General features: G+C 27.6%; 3 protein-coding genes across 6 annotated transcripts; 2 read left to right on the top strand and 1 right to left on the bottom strand.

Annotated features, from left to right (window-relative positions):
• Positions 1-856: 856 nt before the first annotated feature.
• On the bottom strand, positions 857-11,919 carry LOC105253725 (mini-chromosome maintenance complex-binding protein). Of its 4 annotated transcripts, none has more exons than XM_011261942.3 (9): positions 11,709-11,919; positions 11,237-11,511; positions 10,574-10,939; positions 10,174-10,493; positions 9,912-10,091; positions 9,595-9,838; positions 9,355-9,525; positions 8,977-9,198; positions 857-1,621 (listed from the first exon to the last, which is right to left on the bottom strand). In XM_011261942.3, exons 1-8 carry the CDS (start codon positions 11,713-11,715, stop codon positions 9,004-9,006), a joined length of 1,758 nt encoding a protein of 585 aa, XP_011260244.1. In that variant the 5' UTR covers positions 11,716-11,919; the 3' UTR covers positions 857-1,621; positions 8,977-9,003. The 4 variants fall into 4 exon arrangements, with proteins under 4 accessions (XP_011260244.1, XP_011260242.1, XP_025262104.1 ...); XM_011261940.3 differs by lacking the exon at positions 857-1,621 and adding an exon at positions 8,246-8,454; XM_025406319.1 differs by lacking the exon at positions 857-1,621 and adding an exon at positions 8,246-8,454 and having other exon boundaries at positions 8,981-9,198.
• Positions 1,841-7,953, top strand: LOC105253726 (UPF0605 protein GA14893). Its single transcript, XM_011261946.3, has 5 exons — positions 1,841-1,914; positions 5,588-5,663; positions 5,834-5,990; positions 7,027-7,251; positions 7,429-7,953. The coding sequence occupies exons 1-5, from the start codon at positions 1,841-1,843 to the stop codon at positions 7,656-7,658; spliced, it is 762 nt and encodes a 253-aa protein (XP_011260248.1). The 3' UTR covers positions 7,659-7,953.
• Positions 11,920-25,032: 13,113 nt separating the features above from the next.
• Positions 25,033-27,364, top strand: LOC105259407 (2-(3-amino-3-carboxypropyl)histidine synthase subunit 2). The gene is made up of 5 exons (XM_025406350.1): positions 25,033-25,165; positions 25,613-25,946; positions 26,076-26,551; positions 26,650-26,941; positions 27,166-27,364. Exons 1-5 carry the CDS (start codon positions 25,046-25,048, stop codon positions 27,345-27,347), a joined length of 1,404 nt encoding a protein of 467 aa, XP_025262135.1. The 5' UTR covers positions 25,033-25,045; the 3' UTR covers positions 27,348-27,364.
• The last annotated feature ends 79 nt before the right edge of the window (positions 27,365-27,443 follow it).

Here is a 27,443-nt window from a genome sequence, read left to right as displayed (position 1 = left end):
TATTAAAATTAATTATAGTATACAATGTAAAACAATTTACATTGTCCACTATAACAAATTTTGATGAGGAAGAGAAAATCATACACATTATTTATTTCCCATTGTAAAATGTTTCTAAAATTTCAATAAACATATCTCATCTTTATTTTTTAAAAATATATACCTGTAAAAGAAAACTAATGAGATAATTACAGAATCCATCAGTGTACAAATAATTTATTTCTTAATTAATAAAGATTTTTTGTTTCATCATTGAATATAATTTATCATGTCATTAAATTGTGAATCATAAAAATATTATAAAAATTATAAACATTGTATAGTCTATGATACTTATACTCACTGAGAGACGGCTTCCGTGAGAAATGAGTGATGAATTCAACCCCTCTATATCGATTTTTCCCCAAGGCAGAGTTACTCCGGAGACCGTCGCTTGCTACTTAAGTGTTTCCTAGTTACCGATGCAACGCGAAAGAAACGAGAAAGCGTACGCGCCTTTTTAGTAAACTAAACAATAATCATGATTCTGAATTGAGGATATTAAAAGTAGAATAATAAATACTAAAAAGAAGATACAAGATCCACGCGATAGATCTCGATGATCTCAATGAGACTTTCGCTACTTTCATTTTCTTAGTAAGTAAAATTCAGTAATTATTATTTATAAAGTATTGCACATTCAATATCATATATATATATATATATATATATATATATATATATATATATATATTACTGTTTATATATATTTTATATTTATAATCACAAAAATCCTTTCAATCATTCTCTTATCAATTTTTTAGCAGAAGTATACATATAATATGTATATATAATTATTATAAAAATTGCTACCAAAGAGAAATGAATATACAGTCATAAACACAATACATTATGACCATGAACTGACTACATCGATAATGAAGGCTTGACAATTAATGCCAATCAATGTTAATTTGTTTACTACATTTAGTGTTCAAAAACATATTCATTGCATTCAAATTACAATATTGAATGTACAAAAATTCTAAATATAACGCAGCATACTATTCTAAATTACTATATCGTGTTCACACAGAAGACAACAAAGGACTAATGACTGGTAACATGCTTTAAGAGTGAATGTAACTCGCGGGTATCGAAGCCTGAACTATTCCGCACGATTAACCAGTACGGATGCGCTAACACGTCCCCATGTCGAATCCCTTAAGAGAGACTCGCGCGAATGTCGAGCTGGAGGGGATCCTCTACCTTTAGTAGGACAGCTCGGATTATGTATCTTCGGGCCGACTATGTGCAGTCTTGTTTCACTGACGGCAGCCGCGTGCAGTGCACGTTGCACGATCACCGTCGAAATTGACACATCGGATTGTCGATCGATCTTTCTAACTTCTAATGACTCAAACGATAGTCGATCGCTTCCAATCAGCTGATCATCTTTGGCACAATATTCGACAGAGTCTATAATCTTCAGAAGTAAGCCATATGATTGCAATCTTGACGATCTCTTAGAGCTCTTGGAGAGGTAACAATTCTATAGAAGAAAGTGTTATCCGATCGGGATACTAATGACGGAGAGATCTGGTAAGATCGATTTCGTTCAATAGTGATTAATCGTTGCAAACTGCAATATAGAAGATAAAAAATGGATTTTCACTGGATGAATACGACATAAATAAGATATTGTGGACGATAAAAAAATTCTTTTGTAATACTATATTCCGATAAAAATGTATATTTATTAACGGAAAAAAGAAAAGAAGAAGGAAAATATGGAGAAAAGTTCAGAAATGAATATCATCGGATTGTAACTTGTTTATAATAAATATTTATAACGAAGAAAATGGTGTTCGACCCGGTCTGTGAGGAGCAGAGAAAGCAATTCTTTCGACAAAGTTATGGAGCTCATTTACCTGGGTAAGTGCATGTTTTTCATACATACTTTCAGAACAGCATTAATGTTTCTTCTCCTGATTAAATCATATATTTCGTTTACATTGTTTATGGAACTATTAACATTTTGTTGACAATATGCATGTATATCTCGTAAATTTATTTTACACACACACACACACACACACACACACACACACACACATTGAAAATATAAAATTAAAAATATTTTTGAAATATAAAATATAAATATAAAATACTAAAAATTTAATCAACACAACGTAAAATGAAAATAAAATTTAAAAAACATTAAAAGGTTGCGTGCTTATACCATATATATATATATAAAACAAGAAGTTAATAATACAATATTATTCTCTGCTAGAACTGCTATTCTTTGCTAGAACTTTATAAATTCACTGCTAGAATTAGTTCAATGATTATAAGAATTTAATTGAATTTACGGTTTTGTCATCTTAGTATTAAATGTTTCGTCAGCTTATTCAGTGTGTTGCGTAATGCAAATCCATAGCGTTTCAACAAAAAAAACTTGCAATTGCAAATATTATATACGATATAAGTAATAATCTTTAATCGATTATATCTAAAGATTTGTTTATATGAGTAAATATTAACTTCTTTTTATTTTCTTTATTTTTTACTCATTTTGTATATTAGACACTTATAACAAATAAATGTATTATGTATAATGAATGGATAGAGAATATTTAAAAGCTGTATATAGTTATAATACACATTATATTCTAGCATGTATTAATTATAATTATTCATTATAGCTAGATTCTATACTTAATTATATATTTAATTACACTATCTTATAATGCACTCATCTAAGCCAATAAAATTCATAGTCCGAATTTTATTAAATCATAAAGAAAAACAAATTCCTATTTTTATTTATTCTAAGTTCCTATTTTAGTTTATTATGGCAAGAAATAATTAACTGATAAATATTCATAAAAAAACTACAAATTAATATTAAAAAAAACTATAAGTTAATATTGAAACATTTGAAATATGAAATACTGCCAATATTAGAATAACTTGAAAAATTAAAGTAAAAAAATTTTAATTTATATGTTTTTGTTTATGAGAGAGTAAAAGTAATTTAAAAGTATTTTAAAAGTTTATCACAATTTTTTTAAATTGTTTCTAATATTCCTTGAGTGCTTTCAATTTTTTTAATCCTGAAATCCTTCTTTATGTATTAGTATTAAACTAAATTATTTTTAAATAATTAAATTTTTACTAATCTAAATTTCTAAATAAATGATAAAACGTATTTAAATTTTATGAACTTGATAAAAATATGGAAAGCGTGAAATTGATTCTGCAATAAAATTATTATTATTGAAAGTTTTTTAAGGATGCTTGTTCTGCACGAGATTTAATTCGAATTTTTCTTTTCGCAAGCAACGATTTCAAGCGATCTCCGATCTTGAACTGAATAGAAGCTGCAAAAACGGTATCTAAACCACTAATGAATTTCGAAAGTCGTCGGACCGTGACATCAATATATCATGATGTTGTACAATATCAAACAATTATCAAATTTAAATCTTAAAGCAAAAGTTTAAATAAAAATAAATCTCAAAGCAATATATAATGTTTTGCCAAAGTATCTATTAATTAAAATTATTCAAACGAGATACACATACGATCTTTGATATCCTATGTAACAATTAAGATTTTGGGTATATCAACATACTAAAAAGAGTCGCTTTAATACATAATGTATGTGCGCCAAATGCATTATGCATATTTGCAATATTTACCAATTGCACCGACATCGGGCGAGAAAATCGAAGCAGCCGGCATGTTTCGTTTCAGAGATTAGATCGGATTTAAATTAGCCGGACGGAACTCCCGGAAACATGCATTCCCACAATATTGACCTCGAAATCGCACATGGACGAAAGCGTTAGAGCACCGTGCTTGGTACCGTGCCAATTTACACCCTCACATACACGCAAATAATATCACATGTAAAACTACCCTCGTTTATAGTAGATCACTTCTGACTATTTATCGTGATTTATTGTAATTTCAACATATTGATCCGAATGAAAAAATGCACATTAAAGTCGATAAACAGCTCGAAAAAAAATATCTAAAAAAAAAATTTTTAAGTTAAATTTCTACTAGCTTTTTTCTCATGATAAAAATAGATAGAAAGATAATAATTAATAATACGTCAATGAGTTTTGGTTCTCTTTTCCTTTTCGTGAAAAAATTATAATTCTTATATATTTGTATTTCATTAAATATTTAAAAAGTATCAATTTTGATTTATAAATGGATTTTAAACCAATCTTAATTTCTATTTAATTAAAATAACACATACTACTAGCAAATTTTAAATTATAAAAAAGATGAAGATATATTTTTTGTAAATAAAGTATTTTTGTGCGGAGTTGCAATAACAAATAAACTTAGTCACTCTTAAATTCAGAGAAATCTATTACACGATCTCTTTTTCCTGACACTGATCTTGTGATATGCTAAGATGGTGCAACGACCTAGATACGATTTATGTATATCTCATAGCAGAATCGAGACACACATGACAACCGAGTAGGAGTGACTTCGATGATGTATGTCGCTGGTTATTCCACCGTGACCGCTACAAAATGAAGACTCGATTTACTGGGTCACCGGTAGTCCGCTTTTATGGTTCTGCGATTACTTTATTTAGGATTGGCCGCGATGCACCATTTTTTCAGACACATTTAAAGTGATGCTTATAATTAATGAGAGTAAATCAATTAGATAAATGTGGAAAATGCAAATTATTAGATCAATATTAAAATTATCCCGAATTTCGAAGTAATCTATAAATTAATGTATATAATGCATATAATTAATGCATAAATATCAGAAATTTTGTAATATAATAAATAAAATATTAATTGTTTTAATAAATGATGTGTAAATCATTATTTTAATCGTAGATTTACTATTTATTTACTTATTATAATAAAAAAAAATTTCATGCATGCATATATATATGTATACACACAATATTTTAGAAACTGGACATGCTTTATTAGACAGAAAAGCGCCTGTGCATATTAGTAATAGATCAGCAATTGTTAAATAGTGATAGTAATTTTGCATGCTACATTATATTCAATCATGGAAAAGTAGACTAGAAACTGATCAAAAAAATCTTCTAGTATATTAGTTGACCTTTTTTTATAAACGCGAAAATTAAATAATGTGCTGATACATATATCTGTAACACATATATTAATATAATCGCATATTTAAAGAATTATGTAGAAATACACGTTTTATGTGAAAAACAAGAAAACAAGTTTGCATAATGAATTATGTACTATTATCTCAGCATATTTTTGTATATCTTTTTATCATGAAAAATTAAAAACTGCAAATATAAGAAAAAAAATAATCTATCAATTAATCTATTATGCTTTATGTTAGTGTGAAGATTATATTGAATAAAATAATGAAGTAATAAAGAAGAAAGAGAGAATAGTAAATCATAATATAAAACTACTAGATATACATAAATATCATTATTTTAAAAATTGAAGTTGTGTTTTTTATTTTTATTGAAAAAAATGCTTCAACATAAAATATTATTATTTACTAAATTTATGTTTTAAAATTATGCATTCTATATTTATCATAAACTGTATATATGTACTTTTAGGTACACAGGTCATTGTCCTACGCTTAAATTTCGTGTTGGAAAAAGATTTGGAGCGAATACGGAAGAAATAATGAAGGTAAAAATATTTTTAAAGGCATCGAAAAAAATTATAATGGAAACTGTATAATTTCTAACAAATTACATAAACAATAAAAACGTATATGTAAAAAACATAAATAATTACAAAATACCTTGTATAACTAAATGATGCGTTTAAAAATTTAACTTTAATATGCTGTTGCATAGGAATTATTAGAAAAGAAAATCCTCAAGACTGGACCATATAAGCCAAATTCTGGTGGAGAAAATGAATTATCGAGTCCTCAGGTTAAAGAAATTAAAAGAGACTGGAACAACGAAGCTAAATTATATAAGGCACCTCCATACATCCTAGGATACACTGGTAATATAAAAAAATAATAAATATATGTACAGTCCGCAAAAATTATTTTTAAAAATGAATGTTAAAATATTGTATATATCCTCATAATTTTATTTAGTATTAATAAAAGATTCTAAACTAAAAAGATAAAAGAACCAAAAAGATTTTTTAAAATTATTTCCTCTTTCATTTTACATTTTTACTTAACACAAAAATTAATATAAAAATATTGAATTATTAAAATATTGAATTTATAAATTTGCTACATATATTGGTCATTACGAAAAGCCAATGTCAAGTTAATAAAAAAATATGATTGAAAAAAAATAAAGTAGCACACACACATCTATAAATTTTCTTTCATCGCTTCAGAATACCAATGTAGAACGAAATCACTTTGACCTTCAATGAACGCGATTAGTGAGCATTAACCGATCAACTTAAATTGTTTGTAATTAACAGTTTGCAAATTACAACTCATGCATGGCGAGCAAAATTTTAACTATATCATCGACCCACTAAGAGAGACAATACGTAGAATAACATTTTCAATCCTGAATACTTCAATGATATAAAATAACCATTTGATAATTTTTTTTATTAATTAATATTAAACTACCAAATTGCGTAATATATTATTTACTTTACACTATATGTTATTTATCAAGATTTATAAAATTTAATATATAAAAGCAATAGAAACTAAAATAAATTTTGTTTTATAATTATCATTTGACATACTCAATATAATTCATTCAACATATAAATCATGTAAGGAAAAAATCGTAAGCGTAATCACGTAATAAATAAAATAAAAAACATCATAAGCAATTTATTTTCTACTTAAATTTAAAAAATCTATTTAAATTATACATTTTATTTATTATATCTGATTTATTATAATTATCTTAAAAATTTATAACATATTTTTTTGTTTACATGTATAAAAAAATCTAATTTTCTTTATTTATAAATTTTAAAAAGATTTCATACGTATTCTCTCTTTCTTTCTTTCTTGTTTAATGCGAATTATGTTTGATATTGATTTATCACACAGGATATATTCCTGGCTTCAACAACAGATATGGTTTACCCTTTATGAAAGCTGTAGAAGTCGGTGCCAAAGAATGGCATGAGGCACAAATGAAACTGAGAGCACGACGTGATGCAATGAGGGCTCATGCCGAGCGAACAGATCCAAGAAATCTTCTATCTCGAGCAAGAACAGATAACGTGGACATCGAGATCGACCACGGTTATGATAGAGACAGAAAAAGTTTTGGTATTTATGCTTCAGTAGCTTATCGATCATTTCCAACCCAATGCGTAGTGTCAATATATTATTTTTAATTTATTTCATTTTCAAACAATCAAAATAAATAAGTTATAAGTTTGAAGCGAAACATTAATGCCAAAAAACTATTGTCATTATTATTCTTATTGTTACGTCTTATTGTAGATTATCATGTCTCTCCGGAAAGACCGCCAATTGTCGGTTATACCGGTCACATTCCAGGAGCGAAAGGGGAAGTTGCACTTTCTAAGAGATACGCTCAAGCCGCTAAGAAAGGATTGGAACGTGTTCAAAGGGAACGTGAAGAAAGGCTCAACAGGGCTAAAGAAATGCTTGCTGTGCAAAGAGTCCTCGATAATGCATACCTCGACGAAACGGGACATACACGTGCATAAAATAATACAGAAACTTTTTAACTAAAGTATATAAAAAGGAAAAAATATATTTAAAAGAGGAGAGAAAAACAATTGAAAAAAGACAGAGTTTACATTTTTAACATCTATATAAAAATTACGAAATTTTGCAATGCAGACTAAAGTTATGACATTCGAATCTCACGTTTCGATTAATGAACATTTTGTGCCTTCGACAAGATCGCGAGTCAAAATATATAAATGCAAGAAAATAATAATGTCATATTTTATATATTATATTAGCAAATCTCTCTCTAATTGCGAAATTATACCTAAATAAAATTTATACCTTAATAAAACAATTTTTTAAAAATTGTAAGGGTAATTTTTAGTGTTTCAATGTCTCGAGTGAACAGTAATGAAAGATTTTGTTACATTTTCTACTTTTCGGATAAATATTTTTGCAACTAGATTAGATTTGTATAACAAAAATGATAGAATTATCATCAAAATAAATAAAAAATATATCTGTGGGAGATAATAGATTTACCATATTCAAAAACTGTTGCTAATTTTTGGTATATTTTTGACAAAATAGATTATAAAAGTATTTTTTTTACTATATATCTATTATACATATTAAAATGTCCTTACTATAAGACATTAAAGATTTAGGTCGAAAAATCGAATATGTAAGATAAATCTTTAAACCATATAAGAGAAGTTTTCCCTTTGATTACTTTTCAAAGAGAAGTATGACAATCGAGAAAAACCATTCCTTAAATTTATTTATATGGCAACTACATAGATTGTGTACCATTCACTCTAATATATTCGTCTGTAATCGAAGAAATAAATTTATTAATGTATGTATTATACAATACTATATTTCAAATGTTTTGAATTTTTAATATTAAGCTTCTGCATCCCTTGCACATATATACATATACGTGCATTTGAATATATTAATATAAATATATCTACTATAGAAAAAAATAAAATTTTTGGAAATATTTCTACTAGAAATATCTTCAAAGAAGCCAATAAAGATCACTGATATGCTAGTTCCATTTCGGATAAATGTAACTTGACATATATCTAAATTTTAAAATTTGCGAAATGGATTATAGCCAGTATATAAATAATATTCATATAAATCACATAAGAGAGAGATTAGTACAGTTTTATTTACTGAATATGTAATATGTGATTTGCATGTAAATAGCATAAAAGTTAAGTTCTAAACTTCTTCCCTTTTATAGAGTAATTAACAGTAGAAAAGTGTAAAATGTAAAAATATAGCTTTTTCATCAGTATTATATAAAATAATTTCGAAAAACATATGAAACAAAATAAATACTTGCGTTGCTTCTTCTCCTAGAATTTATTATCTTCCACGCTGCGGTAACCTGCTCATTCTTTCCATTTCCAATTGTACAGTTTTCTTCCAGCATTCTATATCTAGTGTTGTCTGTCCATAGGATAAGGACATTAATCTAGCAAAAACCATTAATGAATGCAGATTATCCATACTTATATTCTTATTCACGCTTCGCATCTCGACAAAATCATCTTGGATAATCTAAAATATTAAAAAAAAGTAATATAAAACACATAATAGTACACATCAAGTATAAAAAATAATATCTAAAAGAAAAATCAAATATACGATAAAATTTAGAAAACAAAATAAACATAGATGTTAATGTTAAAAATCAATGAAAATATGATCACATACTTTTGTGATTTCTTCATTGAAAACAAAATCTGTATGTCTAAAGATTTCCAAATATTGGCGAATATTCGTTAATCGAGTTTCATCGTTTAAGTACTGATATGCAGCTTCAATTACTTGACTATATATATTTTCTGATTCTGTATCAATATTTAACTTAACTTGAATAGGGCACTATAAATAAACGTTTCGTAGATTAATTTTTGAATAAGATGCAATTTCTTTTGTGAAACAAATACTTACAGGAATAAATGACTTTACATCAGAAAAAATTAAAATTGGGATATCTGTTTCATATTCCATTGAATAATATTTGAAATCATATGTCAGTTTTTGAAACATAAGCAGATCTGAAAGAGCTTTATAGTTTTCCTTGCCAGTGACATTTAGTTCACCAGTGCTTAAACCAGTCTCATCTAACACAAGATGTGTATTATCGCTTAATTGAAGAATACCACTTGTCAATCTATTGCATTCATAATCCTTTCTAAGAGAAATAATACAAAATTATTCGATAATATGTACAAGTATGTAACACAAGTATAATAAGATAAACTTACTTTGGAATTAAAGCTAATTCATTCAAATTTTCTAAAGTCACTTCCAAAAAGTGACTTTTCTTTACAAGTAATGTTAAAAAGTTATAAAATTCTTTTGGAAATGTCTTGAGTCTACTAGCTGGAAAATTTGTTATATTTAGTGGAAATGCACCAAGACAAAAGAAATCTCTTCTCATATATCTAAAAATATTATGAAAAATAAAATGACACGGAAATTTAATATTAAAAAAAATACTAAATAATAAGAGAATAAAATACATACATCATAGAGAGCAAGTGACATATTAAATAATCTGCTGCTAAATGATCTCCAAATAATAACTGACTCAACATTATATGTAAATCACTTCTGATGAGTTGCGCTTTTGATATGATTTCTGGAGCATTTACAATTTCAGATTTTGTCAGTGCAATCAGCTTTATTGCATGTAACCGAGGTACCAAAGAAGCTGGAGGGTTATGAGTATTGACTTCATTCATCTCATCCTCTGAACAATTAATTGTATTTAACATTGGATCCAATGATATAAAACCTATTATATCAATAACCTGATTCAATTTTAAAATTGTTCCGTCATAAATCTATAAAATAAAAATTTTAAAAATTTAAAGTTTAAAAATATATAAAATATGCAAAACACTGCATAATTTAGATAATTTACCTTCACTATGCAAACTTTTCCTCCATCAATCGGAATAGGAAAGTTTAATATGTGGTCTTCTGATAGTATACTCTGAACTTTTGAACGAGCATTACTTATATTCATATCGCTATCATTTGTCAAAATCTTTTCTTTCTTTGCAACAGACTCTGAACAATCCATTTTCTCAATATCAGTATCATCTAGACTTCTTTTATTCTTCATATTATCATTGTGTGTCATTGAATTAAATTTCTGTACATTTGTTTCTATACATTTACTTTGTTCTTTTGCCCATTTGTTTAAGCCAGGTATAGACATTACAACGTAAGTTTGTCTTTCCGAATGTTCGTTCTTGTTAGACTCAAAAAATACTTCTTCATCCGACTAAATAAAAGTTAATAAATGTTATTGTACAAAAATGTTTTATAAAGTTTAACTTCCTATATATGTGTACAATATTATACATGTATAAAGATAAATGTATGCAATATTATACATGAGATAAGCTATTCTTGTAGCATCCCATACCTGAATTGCATATTACTTTTAATCTAGACTCTAAATTATATCCATTACTCCTCATATAAGAATAAGGACAACACAATGCTATATCTACAGAGTCATATAAAGAAATTCTAATATTCTAAATATATTTAGAGATAAAACGAGAAAATGGATTACCAAACATCGAGCTGCATCTGTGTACATTCCACATCTAATATCACTCTCCCCAGTTTTTGTATTCTTCACTTCATATTGTTTAAAAAAATATTCAGGATCATACATGTCCTGGACCATCCCTCGAAATCTAACCAATTGTTTATCTGTGATATCATGTAATTGAACATTGTTTAATAAAGGTATTTCCTTCAATATATCTGAATTTTCTAACATTTGTTGACAGGATAATTGATTTTTGACATAATATTCTGTTGTCCAATTTCTTACTTCAATTGCTATAAGTTAAAAAAAGTTAGTCACATATAACTTTATATGATATAAAATTACATCCTAGATGCACCCTATATATTCTTCTTTCTTTTATGCCCATAATCTAATATACTTGTTTCAATTAAAATATTAAAGGTGCAAAAAGGATTATTTATTGAAAAAGCATGTTCATTGAATAAATATAAAATGCAAATATACGTACATGTCATTTTAAGAACACGTATTATTCTGATTAATAATTAAACTTAATTGAATATAAATGAAGATTAAAAACCTTAAGACAAAATATAATTTCCACGTATTTTCGATCCTTCGACCGAAATTATGTAGTAAGATTTGGCGGCAAAATATTGACATAAATTATAACATATACTATGAGAGGTAATCTTATGCCTTTTGTCATCAACGACACGAACAAAACTGATGTGAGAGGTGAGAGGTCTAGCGACCTTTTCATTGACGCTACTTTTTAGCAGAGAGAAGACTGAGAGGTGTCATGGTCCGCTTTTAGGTGATCCCTGAAAGCGATACGCCCTCTGTCTAAAAAACGTGGACATGAACTACAAAGCCAAAGTCCACGAAAGTTCTCAGAGAGTAACATATATGTGCACAATTTCTGATTCTGTTCCGTGCTATGTAAAAAATGCCTGTAGTACACGAAATGCCTATGTACACCAAATGCCATCAGTGCTGTATAGCAAAACGCATATGTATATAAATATAAATAAAATTTAATTTTAATTTTTTAAATAAATTTTGTGGTCCTCTCTCCCTCCCTTTCTCTCTCTCTCTACACATACACAAATAAACACACACACATATAATATATATATGTATATATAGTATAACGCTACAACTTTATTCTGAAATATCTGCGTTATGTTTAGAAATATATATATATATATATATTCAATTTAAAACATTACATGAAATACACGCGCTGGAATTACATATATATATTCTATGTGTACATAAATGCAGATATATTATCTCTTTTCGAAAGATGTTAACATTGAAAAATTTAAATATAATATATATTTAATTAATTGATTCATATCTATTTATGTCGTATCATAAAGTAAGAAGTTAAAATTTGACTTCAATCCCGAAAAATACTGTGATCTTCCAGTGTAATGTTCAAAGATAAAATAAATATTTTTCTATACATTTAATGTCATATTTATATATTTTAATTTACAAAAAAACAAAATGTCTGTTGTGGAATAAAAACCTTTTTAACCGTATTTCCATAAATTTTTTTAATTAGCAGTAAAATGATCTTTGATATTTATCAATCATTTTTTTAAATTATTTAAAAATGTAATTATTAATACATGTATAGAATTTGTTAAAGTAATCACTGATTCTTCTGAAGCTTTTATAATTAAGATTCGAAAAATATAGATGTTGCAAAATATTTTAAATATCTCTTCCTTTATATAAAATATAAAGAATTCATATGTTCTATTCGAAAAATATAGATGTTGCAAAATATTTTAAATATCTCTTCCTTTATATAAAATATAAAGAATTCATATGTTCTATTCTAATATAGTCAACATTATTTGTATACTTTTATTATAATTTTCTTACCAGCATAATATTTTTATGCTTAATATTTTATATAATATAATGTACTAAATTATAAAATTTAATATAATTACAAAATAGTATTATTATTAATAAATAGATTGCACATTGTCTTTTAGTTTCTAATTATTTTCAATCATTATGCATTTCTATCCAATATATTCTCTTCTTCGAGTTCTTGGATTATTATGGTTTATTGTATTCCTTTGTATTAAAATTATAAAAATTATCATCATTTGTCATTCCTTCCTATGGAATCCAACGAAATACTTTCTATGGACATTTGTTCTCAGGTATAGATATTCAAATCACTGTAGTTGCCTTTTTCTCGATTATTGTCCCTTTTTCTTTCATTTTATTTAAAAATATTAATATAATTACTATAACAAATATAACAAATATATAATAATTAATATAACAAATATTTATATAATTTTGATATTTCTCTTAGTCTGACACTTCCCCTTCGATTTGTCCGGCATAGATAACTCTATCAATAACTACGATATAGGTATTCATAACTCACTTTTATATTTAAGATCATACTTAAAATTATCTTAAATATAAGAAAAGTCTATACGAATATCGGTGTATGTTACCGCCGGCATAGCTCTCAGACTCATTAAAATACTCAAACCTCCTCAGCCGGCAAATGCCTTCCTTAAGATGGAGATATCATCGAGAAGGCAAAATTTTTCATTTTATTTCAATACAGAATTTAATACAAAAAGTTAATGTAAAATATAATATTATATAATTTGAAATGTAATAAATTAACAATCCTTTTTTTTACGTGGGGAAAACAAACTCTCTTAAAAAACACTCAAAAAATATTGATCCATAAAAAATTCTTAATATTAATAATATAATTATTGAAATATTTATTAATTTGTTTTCCCTAATATTATTTAAACCTACATTTCCTGATTCCTTAAAAGATACATAATATAAAATCAGCTAAATTAATCACATAATAGCCCTAACAATCCTCTACTTTTTGAATGGAAAATTAAAAAATCTTAATGCTCACCTAATAGCCCTAACAAACCTATTTCTCAATTAAGTGAAATTATTCGAGGAAAGCCTATCTCTAATCACGTATATTTTAATTACGTGCCCTAATTACATTCTCTAACCGCATGCCCTAACCGCGTGAATAAATGTCCGACACAGCTTACGTACTATTGTACGTAAAGCTTTTCTTCAGGCCAGTTGAACTTACTTTTCGTTGAGCCTGGCCACTTTCTCGCTCGATCTCTAATCAGAGATCGAAAAAGGAGATAAACACTCCTTCTTTTGCCGATTAATTACCGGCAAATGAGCGTAAATATTTCACGCTCATCGTAACGATCGCTCGATTTTACGATCGTTTGTTAAATATTTGAATATAACTTTATTTTAACTCAAATAAAGCCAAATTACTACAAATTTCTATATACTATATTTTCTAATAAAATATAAAATTCATGTGTGTGTATAACTTTTATGATATTACAAATTATTTAATTAATTAATCGTTTGGCTTTATTTTAAGTTAAAGTAAAATTTAAAAACAATATCTACAAACAAATTCTACAATGGATGAGCTATGATATAAGAAATTAGAATAAAATAAGTGCGCGTTATAAGAATAAAGTAGTATCAAAAATTGATATAATTGTTAAAATTATTAATGCGTGCTCTTGATTTAATAAACTAGTCAAGTCTTTACAAAAAAAATTTTCTTTTCTTGATTCTCTTTTTTAAATTAATACTTCAATATATTTTCGCAATAGATGCAAAGCATTTCGAAAGAATTTATTAAAAGTTACTTAATTTAATCTATCCTAGCTCATCCATTTTAAGGCAACGGACTTACTCTACAATTCACAATCTACAATCTACAATCTACAATCTACAATCTACATCTACAATCTCTACGAATCCGTTACCTTAAAGTTAAATAAAAGTTTTTCTTACTCACCGACACAGATGCGCAACAGCGGAGTTGTTGTTATCGAAGCTAGTTGTCTGTAACATACAAATATAAAATTCATTTATAATAATGTTCACAAAATGCAATCAATATTTCAAAAAATTTTTATCGCGCGGAATTTTATATCCGATGTGTAAAATAATAAGCAGAGATAAACACGTGTGGAAAAATTTTATAAAATTTTAAAACTGTTTTTCAAGAAAGTTTTTTAAAAAGTTTTATATAACTTTTATAAAAATCTTTCTCTCTAATTTTCTCTTTAATTCATTTAAATAATAACATCGAATTATTATGCGTACGATTTATAACAATTGATATACAAATAATAAATATTCACCATCAGGTTGCTCCGCCGATGCAAGATGCCTCTCCCAGGCCTCCTCCTCCTCTCATGTTGTTGACGCGCGATACTTTCAACGGCACTCCCGCACTCACGAGCGATATTTTTATATCGCTATTTTCGTTATTTTACGCGCGATACTAAACGGCACTCCCGCACTACTTCGGTATTCGGATTAAAAATTTGGTCGCGCGATGTATATATTTAATATATATATACTTTCAACGACACTCCCGGTTTCGGTACGAGCGAAAATCTCATTTCATTTACGAGACTTAACTTTGAGCCAACAGGTCGGGAGTGCAACGATACAACGAGCAAAGATTAGGCCCGAACCGGAAAGAAGACGAAACGATTGAGGAATAGAGGAAAATAAAGTTCACCAGCTCTTTTTCGCGCATAATTATCCTATCTCGTATCGAACCTGGACCCGCTAAGCATGATTTCAGGTGCTTCGCCCGGAACACGAAGTTTCCCGCAATGCAGGATATGGCTACACATGGCTGGTAGACGGCAAAAGAAGAGGATACCCACATTTTTTAAATGCTAACATTCAGCAATTTAAAAAATGGGGAGGCAACCCCTTTTACCGAGCGAAAATCATGCTTAGGGGAATCCACTCGACTCCTCGACAGGGTTAACACACGCAGTGCGTGTGGCTGTAGGGTAGACGAGCAAAGAGAAGGGACCCATTGACGACCATTCCGAACAATCGATCGAGTTCTAACTAATTCGGGCCGAATCATTTGACGAAGTACGAAGCACGAAGCGCGAGTGTACGTTGCATAACAACGTGTGCAAACTCGAAACATCCCAGTTAGTTGGCATCGGAAGTAGAGACTCGTGACAATAAATGAAATTGGGATTTTATATGAAAAAATCCAAAATTTCCGCGAAAACGCGACGACGCGAGAATACTACAACGCGAAAACGCGGTGACGAAACGCTTGCCGTCCGCGGCACGTTGACGGCACCGACGACGCGAAAGGGTACTTAGCTTCCCTTTCAAGCACCTTAAGATTTATCATAAATAGAAAAATTTAAGATAAATCTCAAGACACCATCCAAGTACTAAGCCCTCCCACCGCGACAAGGTGTACCCCATGGGAGGGTTATATTATATATAACTTCTTTTATATATAATATAATATATATAATTTAATATATATTTTGTGATATGGTATATAAATTTAAATTTGCATAATAAGACCATAAAACAAAATCATTAAGGCGGTACTGTTTATATCGGATACTATATTGTTGTTAATTCAATGTTGAAATATTTTAACATATTAATGTATTTCATATATCAAACGTATTAATGTATCGTAAGATTAAAATATTAAAATAATTACATGTTGTGATACATAACTTGTTTAATTAATAAGGATTTAATTAACAAGGAGAATTTTTAAAGTATTGGTCGAAATATAGTTAATTTTAATATTGTTAAAGAAATATTATAAGCATCAGTGATGGATATCATAACATAATTAATTCTTTTATCCTGTTTTATGTATTCCCTGTTTCAATTCTTAATCGCAATAATGAATGATTACGATTCGATGAAGATTTATTGTTGCGATACAGTTTTATGTCGTTAATTAATTTTTATTTAATTAATTTTGTTAATATTTATAGCAAAGTATGTTCCGATACTAATTGTAATCGTATTTAGTAAAAAAATTAAAGTATGCGAAACGTTTCTCACCACTACTTTATTACTCCAGAGTCACCGTGCGAATGATGACAAAGCGGTAACGTATAGAGCGCTACTATTTATAATTTATATTGCCAAAGTCGAAAGCCGTGTTTTCGATAATTCGCTGCTGAAATATTTTATATATTATAAAATATACATTAACGTGGAATATTAAATTATACAAATATTTTAATTTATTCATTAAAATTCGTTATTGATTAAACAATTTATCACGGAGCTTTTCGTTATGCTAATTATTTGCATCTATAATTCGATTGTTTCACTTCGTGTTCTCTCAACAATCCAAATTATATTTAGATTGTCAAGAACGATAAAGTGACACGGATGAAATATATTTATGACTCTAAATATTAAAATAATAATTATTGTCTGTAAAGATCGCAATTATCGAAGTGATTATTTAATATCTTGGATTCCTATCATTTAATCCATTCTCGATTAAATTGTATAATGTTTAATTAATAAGGATTGAGAAAATTTAAAGCATTGGTCGAAATATAGTTAATTCTAGTATTGTTAAAGAAATATTATAAGCATCAGTAATGGATATCATAACATAATTAATTCTTTTATCCTGTTTTATGTATTCCCTGTTTCAATTCTTAATCGCAATAATGAATGATTACGATTCGATGAAGATTTATTGTTGCGATACAGTTTTATGTCGTTAATTAATTTTTATTTAATTAATTTTGTTAATATTTATAGCAAAGTATGTTCCGATACTAATCGTAATCGTGTTTAGTAAAAAAATTAAAGTATGCGAAACGTTTCTCACCACTACTTTATTACTCGAGAGTCACCGTGCGAATGATGACAAAGCGGTAACATGTAGAGCGCTACTGTTTATATTTTATATTGTCAAAGTAGAATGTCATATTATCGATAATTCGTTGCTAAAATATTTTATATATTATAAAATATACATTAACGTGGAATATTAAGTTAATGAAGTATTTTAATTGACTGATTAAAATTGATTATATATTAAACAATTTATCACGGAACCTTTCGTTATGCTAATTATTTGCATCTATAATTCGATTGTTTCACTTCGCGTTCTCTCACATCCTAAATTATATTTAGATTATCAAATAGAATGAACAAGTAACACGGATGAAATATATTTGTGATTCTAAATATTAAAATAATAATTATTGTCCGTAAAAATCGCAATTATCGAAGTGATTATTTAATATTTTGGATTCTTATAATTTAATCGATTTTCGATTAAATTGTGTATTTAATTAACAAAGATTGAGAAAATTTAAAGCATTGGTCGAAATATATTTAATTCTAACATTATATTCTAATATTATAAAGAAATATTTTAATAAGTATCGATGATCGAAATATCGCCACATAATCTCTTATCCTCTTTTATGTATAACATGTTTTAATTTTTAATCGCGGTAATGAATGATTGCGATACGATAAAGATTTATCGTTGCAATACAGTTTCATGTCGTTAATTAATTTTTAATTAATTAGTTTTGTTAATATTTATAACAAATTATATTCCGATACTAATCGTAATCGTGTTTAGTAAAAAAATTAAAGAATACGAAACGTTTCTCACCACTACTTTATTACTCGAGAGTCACTGTACGAATGATGACAAAGCGGTAACGTATAGAGCTCTACTGTTTATATTTTATATTGCCAAAGTCGAACGCCGCGTTATCGATAATTTATTTTTGAAATATTTTTATATTTTATATATTATAAAATATACATTAACGCGGAATATTAAATTATGGAAGTATTTTAATTTATTGATTAAAATTCATTATTTATTAAACAATTTATCACGAATCTTTTCGTTATGTTAATTATTTGCATCTATAATTCGATTGTTTTACTTTGTGTTCTCTCACAATCCAAATTCTATTTAGATTGTCAAGATAAAGTGAACGGATGAAATATATTTGTGACTCTAATTATTAAAGTAATAATTATTGTCCGTGAAGATCGCAATCATCAAAGTGATTATTTAATATCTTGGATTCCTATCTTGGAATCATTTAATCGATTCTCGATTAAATTGTATATTATTTAATTAATAAGGATTGAGAAAATTTAAAGCATTGATCAAAATATATTTAATTCTAATATTGTTAAAGAAATATTATAATAAGCATCGATGATCGGAAGATTATATTTAATTCTCTTATCCTCTTTTATATATCCCCTGTTTCAATTTTTAATCGCGGTAGTGAATGATTACGTTTCGATAAATATTTATCGTTGTGATACAGTTTCATGTCGTTAATTAATTTTTAATTAATTAATTTTTGTTAATGTTTATAGCAAATTATTTCGATACTAATCGTAATCATGTTTAGAAAAGAAAATAACAGTATACGAAGCGTTTCTTATCACTACTTTATTACTCGGTAGCCACCGTGCGAATGATGACAAAGCGGTAACGTATAGCGCGCTACTGTTTATATTTTATATTGCCGAAGTCGAACGCCGCGTTATCGATAATTTGTTGTCGAAATATTTTTATATTTTATATATTATAAAATATACATTAACGCGAAATATTAAATTATGGAATTATTTTAATTTCTTGATTAAAATTCGTTATTTATTAAACAATTTATCACGGATCTTTTCGTTATGTTTCGTTATTTGCATCTATAATTCGATTGTTTTACTTCGTGTTTTCTCACTATCCAAATTATATTTAAATTGTCAAGAACGATAAAGTTGACACAGATGAAATATATTTGTGACTCTAAGTATTAAAATAATTATTATATCGTAATCCTATAATGCTATAATTTAATCGAGAATCGATTAAATGATAGGAATTCAAGATATTATTAAATAATCACTTCGATGATTGCGATCTTCACGAACAATAATTATTATTGTAATACTTAGAGTCACAAATATATTTCATCCGTACCACTTTATCGTTCTTGACAATCTAAATATAATTTGGATTGTGAGAGAACACGAAATAAAACAATCGAATTATAGATGCAAATAATTAACATAACGAAAAGATCCATGATAAATTGTTTAATAAATAATGCGCGCTACTGTTTATATTTTATATTGCCAAAGTCGAACGCCGCGTTATCGATAATTACGTGACATTTATTATTAATAATAGATATGCAACAATAAAATTTAATAAGTTTTATATAACTTAAATAATCGTGAAAGAAGAAAAAGAATCATTAATAAAATTATTGATCGTTTGTTCGACTGTAAAAGAAAGTATTTGGATTACTGGCGCATTTTGTGTAAATTATCAAAGGAAATATTCAAAATGAATAGAATATACTTCGAAATCAACAATTAAATTACTAAATAAATTGCGATTTAAAATTCGCGAGAAAACGCGACGAATAAATAAATCGACAATAATCGGAATATTCGATTGCAGATGCGCGAGTTAATAATAAATTTATAAAAAATTAATATGTGTATAACACTTATCATATTACAAGTTATTTCATTATAATAATTAATCATTTGGCTTTACATTAAGTTTGAAAACAATATCTACAATAAATTCTATAATGGACGAGCTATAAGAAATTAGAATAAGATAAGTGAATAAGATAAATACGTGTTATAAGAATAAATTAGCATCAGATATAGTTGATACAATTTTTAATGTTCTTTTAAATAAATTAGATAAAATTACAAGAATGATTTTTTCTCGATCTTCTTTCTTTATGGTTAATATACTGTAATATTTTCGCGATGGCTGCAATACATTTTAAACGAATTTATTAAAAGTTATTTAATCTATCCTAGCTCATCCATTTTAAGGCAACAGATATTGTATATCTACAATCTCTACCGTTACCTTAAAATTAAATAAAAGTTTTTATCACTCACCATGGCATTGATGTGCAGCAGCGGAGTTATCGTTATCCGTTATTATGTTGTCATTAAAACTACGTCTGAAACATACAAATATAAAATTCATTTATAACAAGGCTGTGGAATTTCATGTCCGGTGTGTAAAATAATAAGCAGATATAAACACATATGGGAAGATTTTATAAATTTTAAAATTATTTTTTAAATAGAAATTTTCATATTTATAAAAATCTTTCTCTCTAATTTCCTCTTTAATTCCTTTAAATTATAAGAACGAATTATTATGCGTACGACTTATAACAATTGATATACAAATAATAAATATTCACCATCAGGTTGCTTCGCCGATGCAAGATGCCTCTACCAGGCTTTTTCCTCCTCTTATGTTGTTGGCGCGCGATACTTTGACGACACTCCCGCACTCGCGAGCGATATTTTTATATCTCTATTTTCGTTATTTTACGCGCGATACTGAACGGCACTCCCGCACTATTTCGATGCGATTAAAAATTTTATATTTGATCGCGCGATGTATATACTTAATATGTATATACTTTTAACGGCACTCTCTAATATGTATATACCTAACGCGACGCGTTGACGAAGCGCTTGCCGTCCGCGGCACGTTGACGGCACCGACGACGCGAAAGGGTACTTGGCTTCCCATTCAAGCACCTTAAGATTTATCATAAATTGGAAAATTTAAGATAAACCTCAAGACACCGTCCAGGTACTAAGCCCTCCCACCGCGACAAGGTGTACCCCATGGGAGGGTTATATTATATTATATATAATTTTATATATAATATAATATATAATTAATTTTGTAATATACTATATAAATTTTAATTCGCAAATATAAACAATAAATAAAAATATAAGAGATAAGAGAAAATCTATTATATAAAGCAATGTTCAAAATAATTGTTAGAGAAAGAATTTGATAATATATGGAACGTCTTACATCACTACCTCACTGTTCGAAGGCCACTGAGGAAATGATCGTAGATCAGAAACATTACTGCGGTACTGTATATCACCAAGGTTGACTATGTAGAGAGAGAATTTGATAATATATGAAATGTCACTACTTTATTGTTCAAGGTTACTGTGCGAATGATCGTAAGTCATAAAACGTCGTTGAAATATTCCATGAATGATTATCGATTAAGAAAATTTAAAGCATTGGTCGAAATTTATTTAATTTTAATAAGTATCGTTAGAGAAATTATTATAATAAGCATCAACAATCGAAAGATCATAATCAAATTAATTTCTTTATCCCCTTTTATGTTCCCTTTTTCAATTTTTATTCGCAGTAATTAATGATTACGATTCGAAAAGATATATATCGTTGCGATACATTTTCATGATCTTTATCATAAGTTAATTTATTTTTAATATGTTCGTCATCGAAATATTTTACTTTAACATATATATATATATATATATATATAATATATATAAATATATATATATATATATATATATAATAAGCAATATAGCTATTTTGAAATACATATATAAATACTAATATTACTAGTATAGATAATACATATATAAATAATAATAATAAATAAATAATTTTTATAAGTTACTCACTAATAATAATAATAATAATAAATAATTTTTAGAAATTACTTACCGCATATCTCTCTGACTGCTTCAAGCTTTTTCACTGCTCTCTGAGTGTCCGATACTTTTCCAGATGTCCTTCTTTTTTCTTCTTCATGCTTTGCTGTTTCCTCATAGCACTCATATTCACTCGCGAACAAACAATTTATTATATTTATTCATATACTATAGAAACGATCGCGAGACTTTTGCACGGCACTCCCGATCGCGGAATAATTACGAGAAATGCACATTAATATATCGTATAAGGGATAAAGAAGTACGATTCGCTCTACAATAGTCGTAGCGAATTATATTTCAATACTAATCGCGATCGCGTTTAAGAAAAGAATTCAATAATATGAAGCGTTTTGTATCACTACTTTGCCGTTGGAATGTCGTGTGAATAATACAAGGTCGTCTATGTATTTATAATTTTTGTCTCTTTTGTTTCAATTTTTATTTGAAATAATGAAGGATCGCGTTTCGATGGATGTATCATCGCCATATAGTTTTATGTTATTTATTAAGAGTTAATTAATTGTTACTTGTAATAATCGTAGTGAATTATATTTCGATATTAATCGCGATCACACTGTTAGAAAAAGAATTCAACAATACGATGTGTTCCGTATCACTACTTTACTACTGGAATGTCGCCGTGCGAATGGTACAAGGTCTTCGCATATGAAAACAATACAGCGCTACGTCAAAGTCGAACGTCGTGTTATTGACCTCGCTGCCGAAATATTTTACGCGTACTATGACGTACATATACGAAAATTGAATTTATACATAAGTATATTTTTAAAGTCTTACACACACATGTACACACAGATTAATTATTTATTAAACGATTAATATACATCATGCCTTTCCATTACGATAATTATTCGATTTTGCCATTCGATCGTTTTACTGCGCGTTCTCAGACGAATTATATATATTTAAATCATCACATAATTATATGATAAAGCATTGGACGAAATATTCTTAATTATAAATATTAAAAAAAGAATAATTATTGTTCCTAAGGATTGCGACAAAATGATAATTTATAATTTTGATTCCGGTCACACACATCGATTCTTAATTGCATTCGATTCTTTTATACGTTTAACGTTTTGACGTTACTTATCACCCTTTCTTGAGAGATAAATTTGCGCTGCGGGTGTTTGGTCAATTTCACACATTTTCAAATTTTAACTTGGAGGGGGGTTCATTTGCGGATCCATGTTCATAAGAAAAAAAAGTCTTATTTTGACATCTAGAATACGCTCTTAAAGTTTAGTGCATTTCAGATACATCTTGTATATGTTATATTAATTATATTAATATTTTTGAATAAAAAATGAAAGAAAAAGAAACAGTAATTAAGAAAATAGAAAAAAGGCAACTACAATGATTTGAATATCTGAAACCCTCTCTCCTCCTCCTCCTCCTCCTCCTCCTCTCTCTCTCTCTCTCTCTCTCTCTCCTCTCTCTTTGAGTGATTTGAATATCTATACCCGAGAGAACAAATGTCCATAGAAAATATTTCGATGGACTTCATAGGAAGGAATAAGCATGATAAATAATGATAATCTTTATGATTTTAACACAAAGGAATACAATAAACCATAATAATCCAAGAACTCGAAGAAGAGAATATATTGGATAGAAATGCATAGTGATTGATGATTAGAAACTAAAAGATAGTATGCATACAATCTATTTATTAATAGTAATACTATTTTGTAATTGTATTAAATTTTATAATTTAGCACATTGTATTATATAAAGTATTAAGTATAAAAATATTATGCTGATATAAAAATTATAATAAAAATATATAAATAATGTTGACTATATTAAAATGGAACATATGAATTCTTTATATTTTGTATAAAGGAAGAGACATTTAAAATATTTTACAATATCTACATTTTTCGAATCTTAATTATAAAAATTAATATCAAAGAGAATTAAAAAATTGATAAATCAAAGATCAGTTTACTGCTAATTAAGATTGATAGAAATAAAGTTAAAAATGTTTTTATTCCACAGCAGGCATTTTGTGAATAAAAATATATAAATATGGCAATGAATAGAGAAAAATATTTATTTCTTCTTTGAATATTACATTGGAAGAAGATTACAGTATCTTTCGCGATTGAATAATTTATTTACTATCAATTTATATACATGAGTGTCTTGTTATACTCTGATGTTACCGACATTTCGTGCACATAGCACAGAACGAAACCAGAAATTGTGCACATGATACCCTCTGAGAACATTTATGTATATTGGCTTTGTAGTTCATGTCCACGTTTTTAATGTCCATAGAGGGAATATCGCTTTCAGGGATCACCTAAAAGCAGGCCATGACATCTCTCAGTTTTCTCTCTGCCTGAAGTCTTTTTTCTGAAACTAGACATCTCTGGTGACAGATTTTAATACACTCGTATGGGAAGTGGGAAGACAACTGCACTGAAATTGATCTCACGTTTCAAGATGGATTTTGTTTATTCTGCATATGATGTAGAAAAGTGTATTCAATGGATCCAGACAAATGCATTAAAGCAGGTTTGAAGCACATAGATATTTTTTTAAATAATAAAAACACAGTTAAAGATTTTCCTTAGAAGATTTAGTTTTATATATATATAAAAATCGTCTTTTCCTGAATATAAAAATTGAGGTTATACGTAATGTCATTTGCTAAATAATTTTCCTTTTTTTTTAATAAATATCTAGTTGCTTAATTTATTACAAACATAACACTTATTTTTAGTAGACAATTATATTTGATACGACAATTAATCTTAAAGACAATATATATATTTTGAGATTGCTTATAAGATGACAGATAAGTGACAGATGAAATTAAGTTAGTTCAACTGTTCATTTATACGAGCAGTTATAATTATTAAAAATAGTAAAAGAGTAAACATAAATTACTCTATTATTAAATTATAAATTACTCTATTATTAAATAAATTGTTTATACGAAATTATAATTTGTTTTGACAGGTATGTCTACAATTCCCAGACAGTTTATTACCAGATTCTGTAGAAGTTGCGCTGCATTTAGAAAAAAGTATAGAGCAGAAAGTATACATCTTGGGAGATACAACTTGTGGTAGTTGTTGCGTTGATGAAATAGCAGCTCAACACATTAATGCAGATGGTATAATACATTTTGGACATGCCTGCCTTAATCCTACCATTCGCTTGCCAGTTTTATACATTTTGCCAAAAAAGGAATTTGATACCACGAAACTTAGCAATGAATTTAAACGAGTCTTTTCAGATTGCTCAAAGAAAATTTTATTCTTCTATGATGTGACATACGCACATAAAATTGGTAAATGTTCAAAATATTATAAAAGAAAAAAAGAAAATAACTCTCAAAGTTAATAGAAATATAATATATATTGTATATTGATTTTAGATAATATAATATTAATTTTGCCATTGTATATTAATTTTACAGAGCATGTATATGATATATTAAAACCAATATACAAGCATTTAATCTTGTCTAAATTAAATTGTACATCAAACGTGAAATATACTGATACAAACAGTGCCTCAATTGTCTTAGGCAGAAATTATACACTAGAAAATGGATATAATATAGAGGATTATGAAGGATTTTTTTTGGGAGAAGAAGGAAAAACATTCTCGGTATTAGCAATGAGTATACCTGTCAAAAGATGGTATTCTTTTGCAAATAGTGAAATTCATGAATTTGAAGCATTGAACACACCTTGGTTAAAACGAAGAAGATTTTTGATAGAAAAGTTGAAGGATGCTAAAGTTGTAGGAATTTTGGTGGCTACATTAGGCATTAAAGAATATTTGACAGCTATAAGCACAGTGAAGAGGATTCTCAAACAAAAAAATAAGAAATCTTATATTCTTAGTGTAGGAAAAATTAATCCTGCTAAACTTGCAAATTTCCCAGAGGTATGTATGTATCAAACTGTATAATGCAATAAAAAAAAGATGTTTAATTAGTTTTTTTATATACAATTATATTAATTTAGTTTAAATTTTTATTACAGATTGATGTTTTTGTTGTAATTACTTGTCCAGAGAACGAAGTATTTGATTCGAGAGATTTTTTAAAACCTATGCTTACACCATATGAAGTTGAATTGGCATTTAATAGTGCAAGGGAATTTTGCCTACAATATTTTATGGACTTTCGGCAGATATTACCTGGCGGTTCTCACTATGTCAATTTTAAGCCATCAATTGACTCAGATATTTCCCTTATTAATAGCAGTGTCAGAAACTGTGAGGATGATATTTCATGTACAGATCAAATGAATGCTTTGACAATTCGTTCATCAGGTAGCTATATGTATCCGGTTTATTGAAAAAAATATATTCAAAAGCTGAAAGTACTCTAAGAAAAAATACGATTCTCTAAAATCATCTTGTTTTTTTTACAATTGATTCTTTTTATGCAAATTTAATAGTTTGGACAAAAAATCAATTGTATTTTAATAGTTTAAAAGCTTTAAATAATTTTATAGCTACGTTACAATGATTAGCATAACAATTCTTTTTATCAGGTACTATTGCAATTGGTAAAGCAGGAGCTCAATATCTACAAGAGAGATCCTGGAAGGGTGTTGAACAAAGATTAGGTGAAGATTCTGTGCAACCAGCAGAAATCGGTCGCACGGGACTAGCATGGGAGTATACGAATGAATCTTTAAAAATAGATGAACAGAATATAAATAAAATAGAATAAATATAATATTTCTAAAAATGCGCTAAAAAGAAGTATTTTTATTCAGAGTTTAAAATGATCAATTCTGGGGAATTTTCTTTCGTTCATGTTAGTGCA

The sequence above is a fragment of the Camponotus floridanus genome, unplaced genomic scaffold (genome assembly GCF_003227725.1).
Source record: "Camponotus floridanus strain SB8 unplaced genomic scaffold, Cflo_v7.5 scaffold14, whole genome shotgun sequence".
NCBI lineage: Eukaryota > Metazoa > Arthropoda > Insecta > Hymenoptera > Formicidae > Camponotus > Camponotus floridanus.
The sequence above is the reverse complement of the archived record's forward strand: the minus strand, read 5'-3'. Positions and strand labels throughout refer to the sequence as shown.

Coding starts and splice junctions, on each gene's coding strand:
- LOC105253726 (XM_011261946.3), top strand. CDS start 1,841: ATGGTGTTCGACCCGGTCTGTGAGGAGCAGAGAAAGCAATTCTTTCGA. Junction 5,664..5,833: donor ATACGGAAGAAATAATGAAG/GTAAAAATATTT, acceptor GCTGTTGCATAG/GAATTATTAGAAAAGAAAAT. Junction 5,991..7,026: donor ATACATCCTAGGATACACTG/GTAATATAAAAA, acceptor TTTATCACACAG/GATATATTCCTGGCTTCAAC.
- LOC105253725 (XM_011261942.3), bottom strand. Junction 10,092..10,173: donor TGTCACTTGCTCTCTATGAT/GTATGTATTTTA, acceptor TAATATTTTTAG/ATATATGAGAAGAGATTTCT. Junction 9,526..9,594: donor ATGTAAAGTCATTTATTCCT/GTAAGTATTTGT, acceptor GTTTATTTATAG/TGCCCTATTCAAGTTAAGTT.
- LOC105259407 (XM_025406350.1), top strand. CDS start 25,046: ATGGGAAGTGGGAAGACAACTGCACTGAAATTGATCTCACGTTTCAAG. Junction 25,166..25,612: donor AGACAAATGCATTAAAGCAG/GTTTGAAGCACA, acceptor TTGTTTTGACAG/GTATGTCTACAATTCCCAGA. Junction 26,942..27,165: donor TTTGACAATTCGTTCATCAG/GTAGCTATATGT, acceptor TCTTTTTATCAG/GTACTATTGCAATTGGTAAA.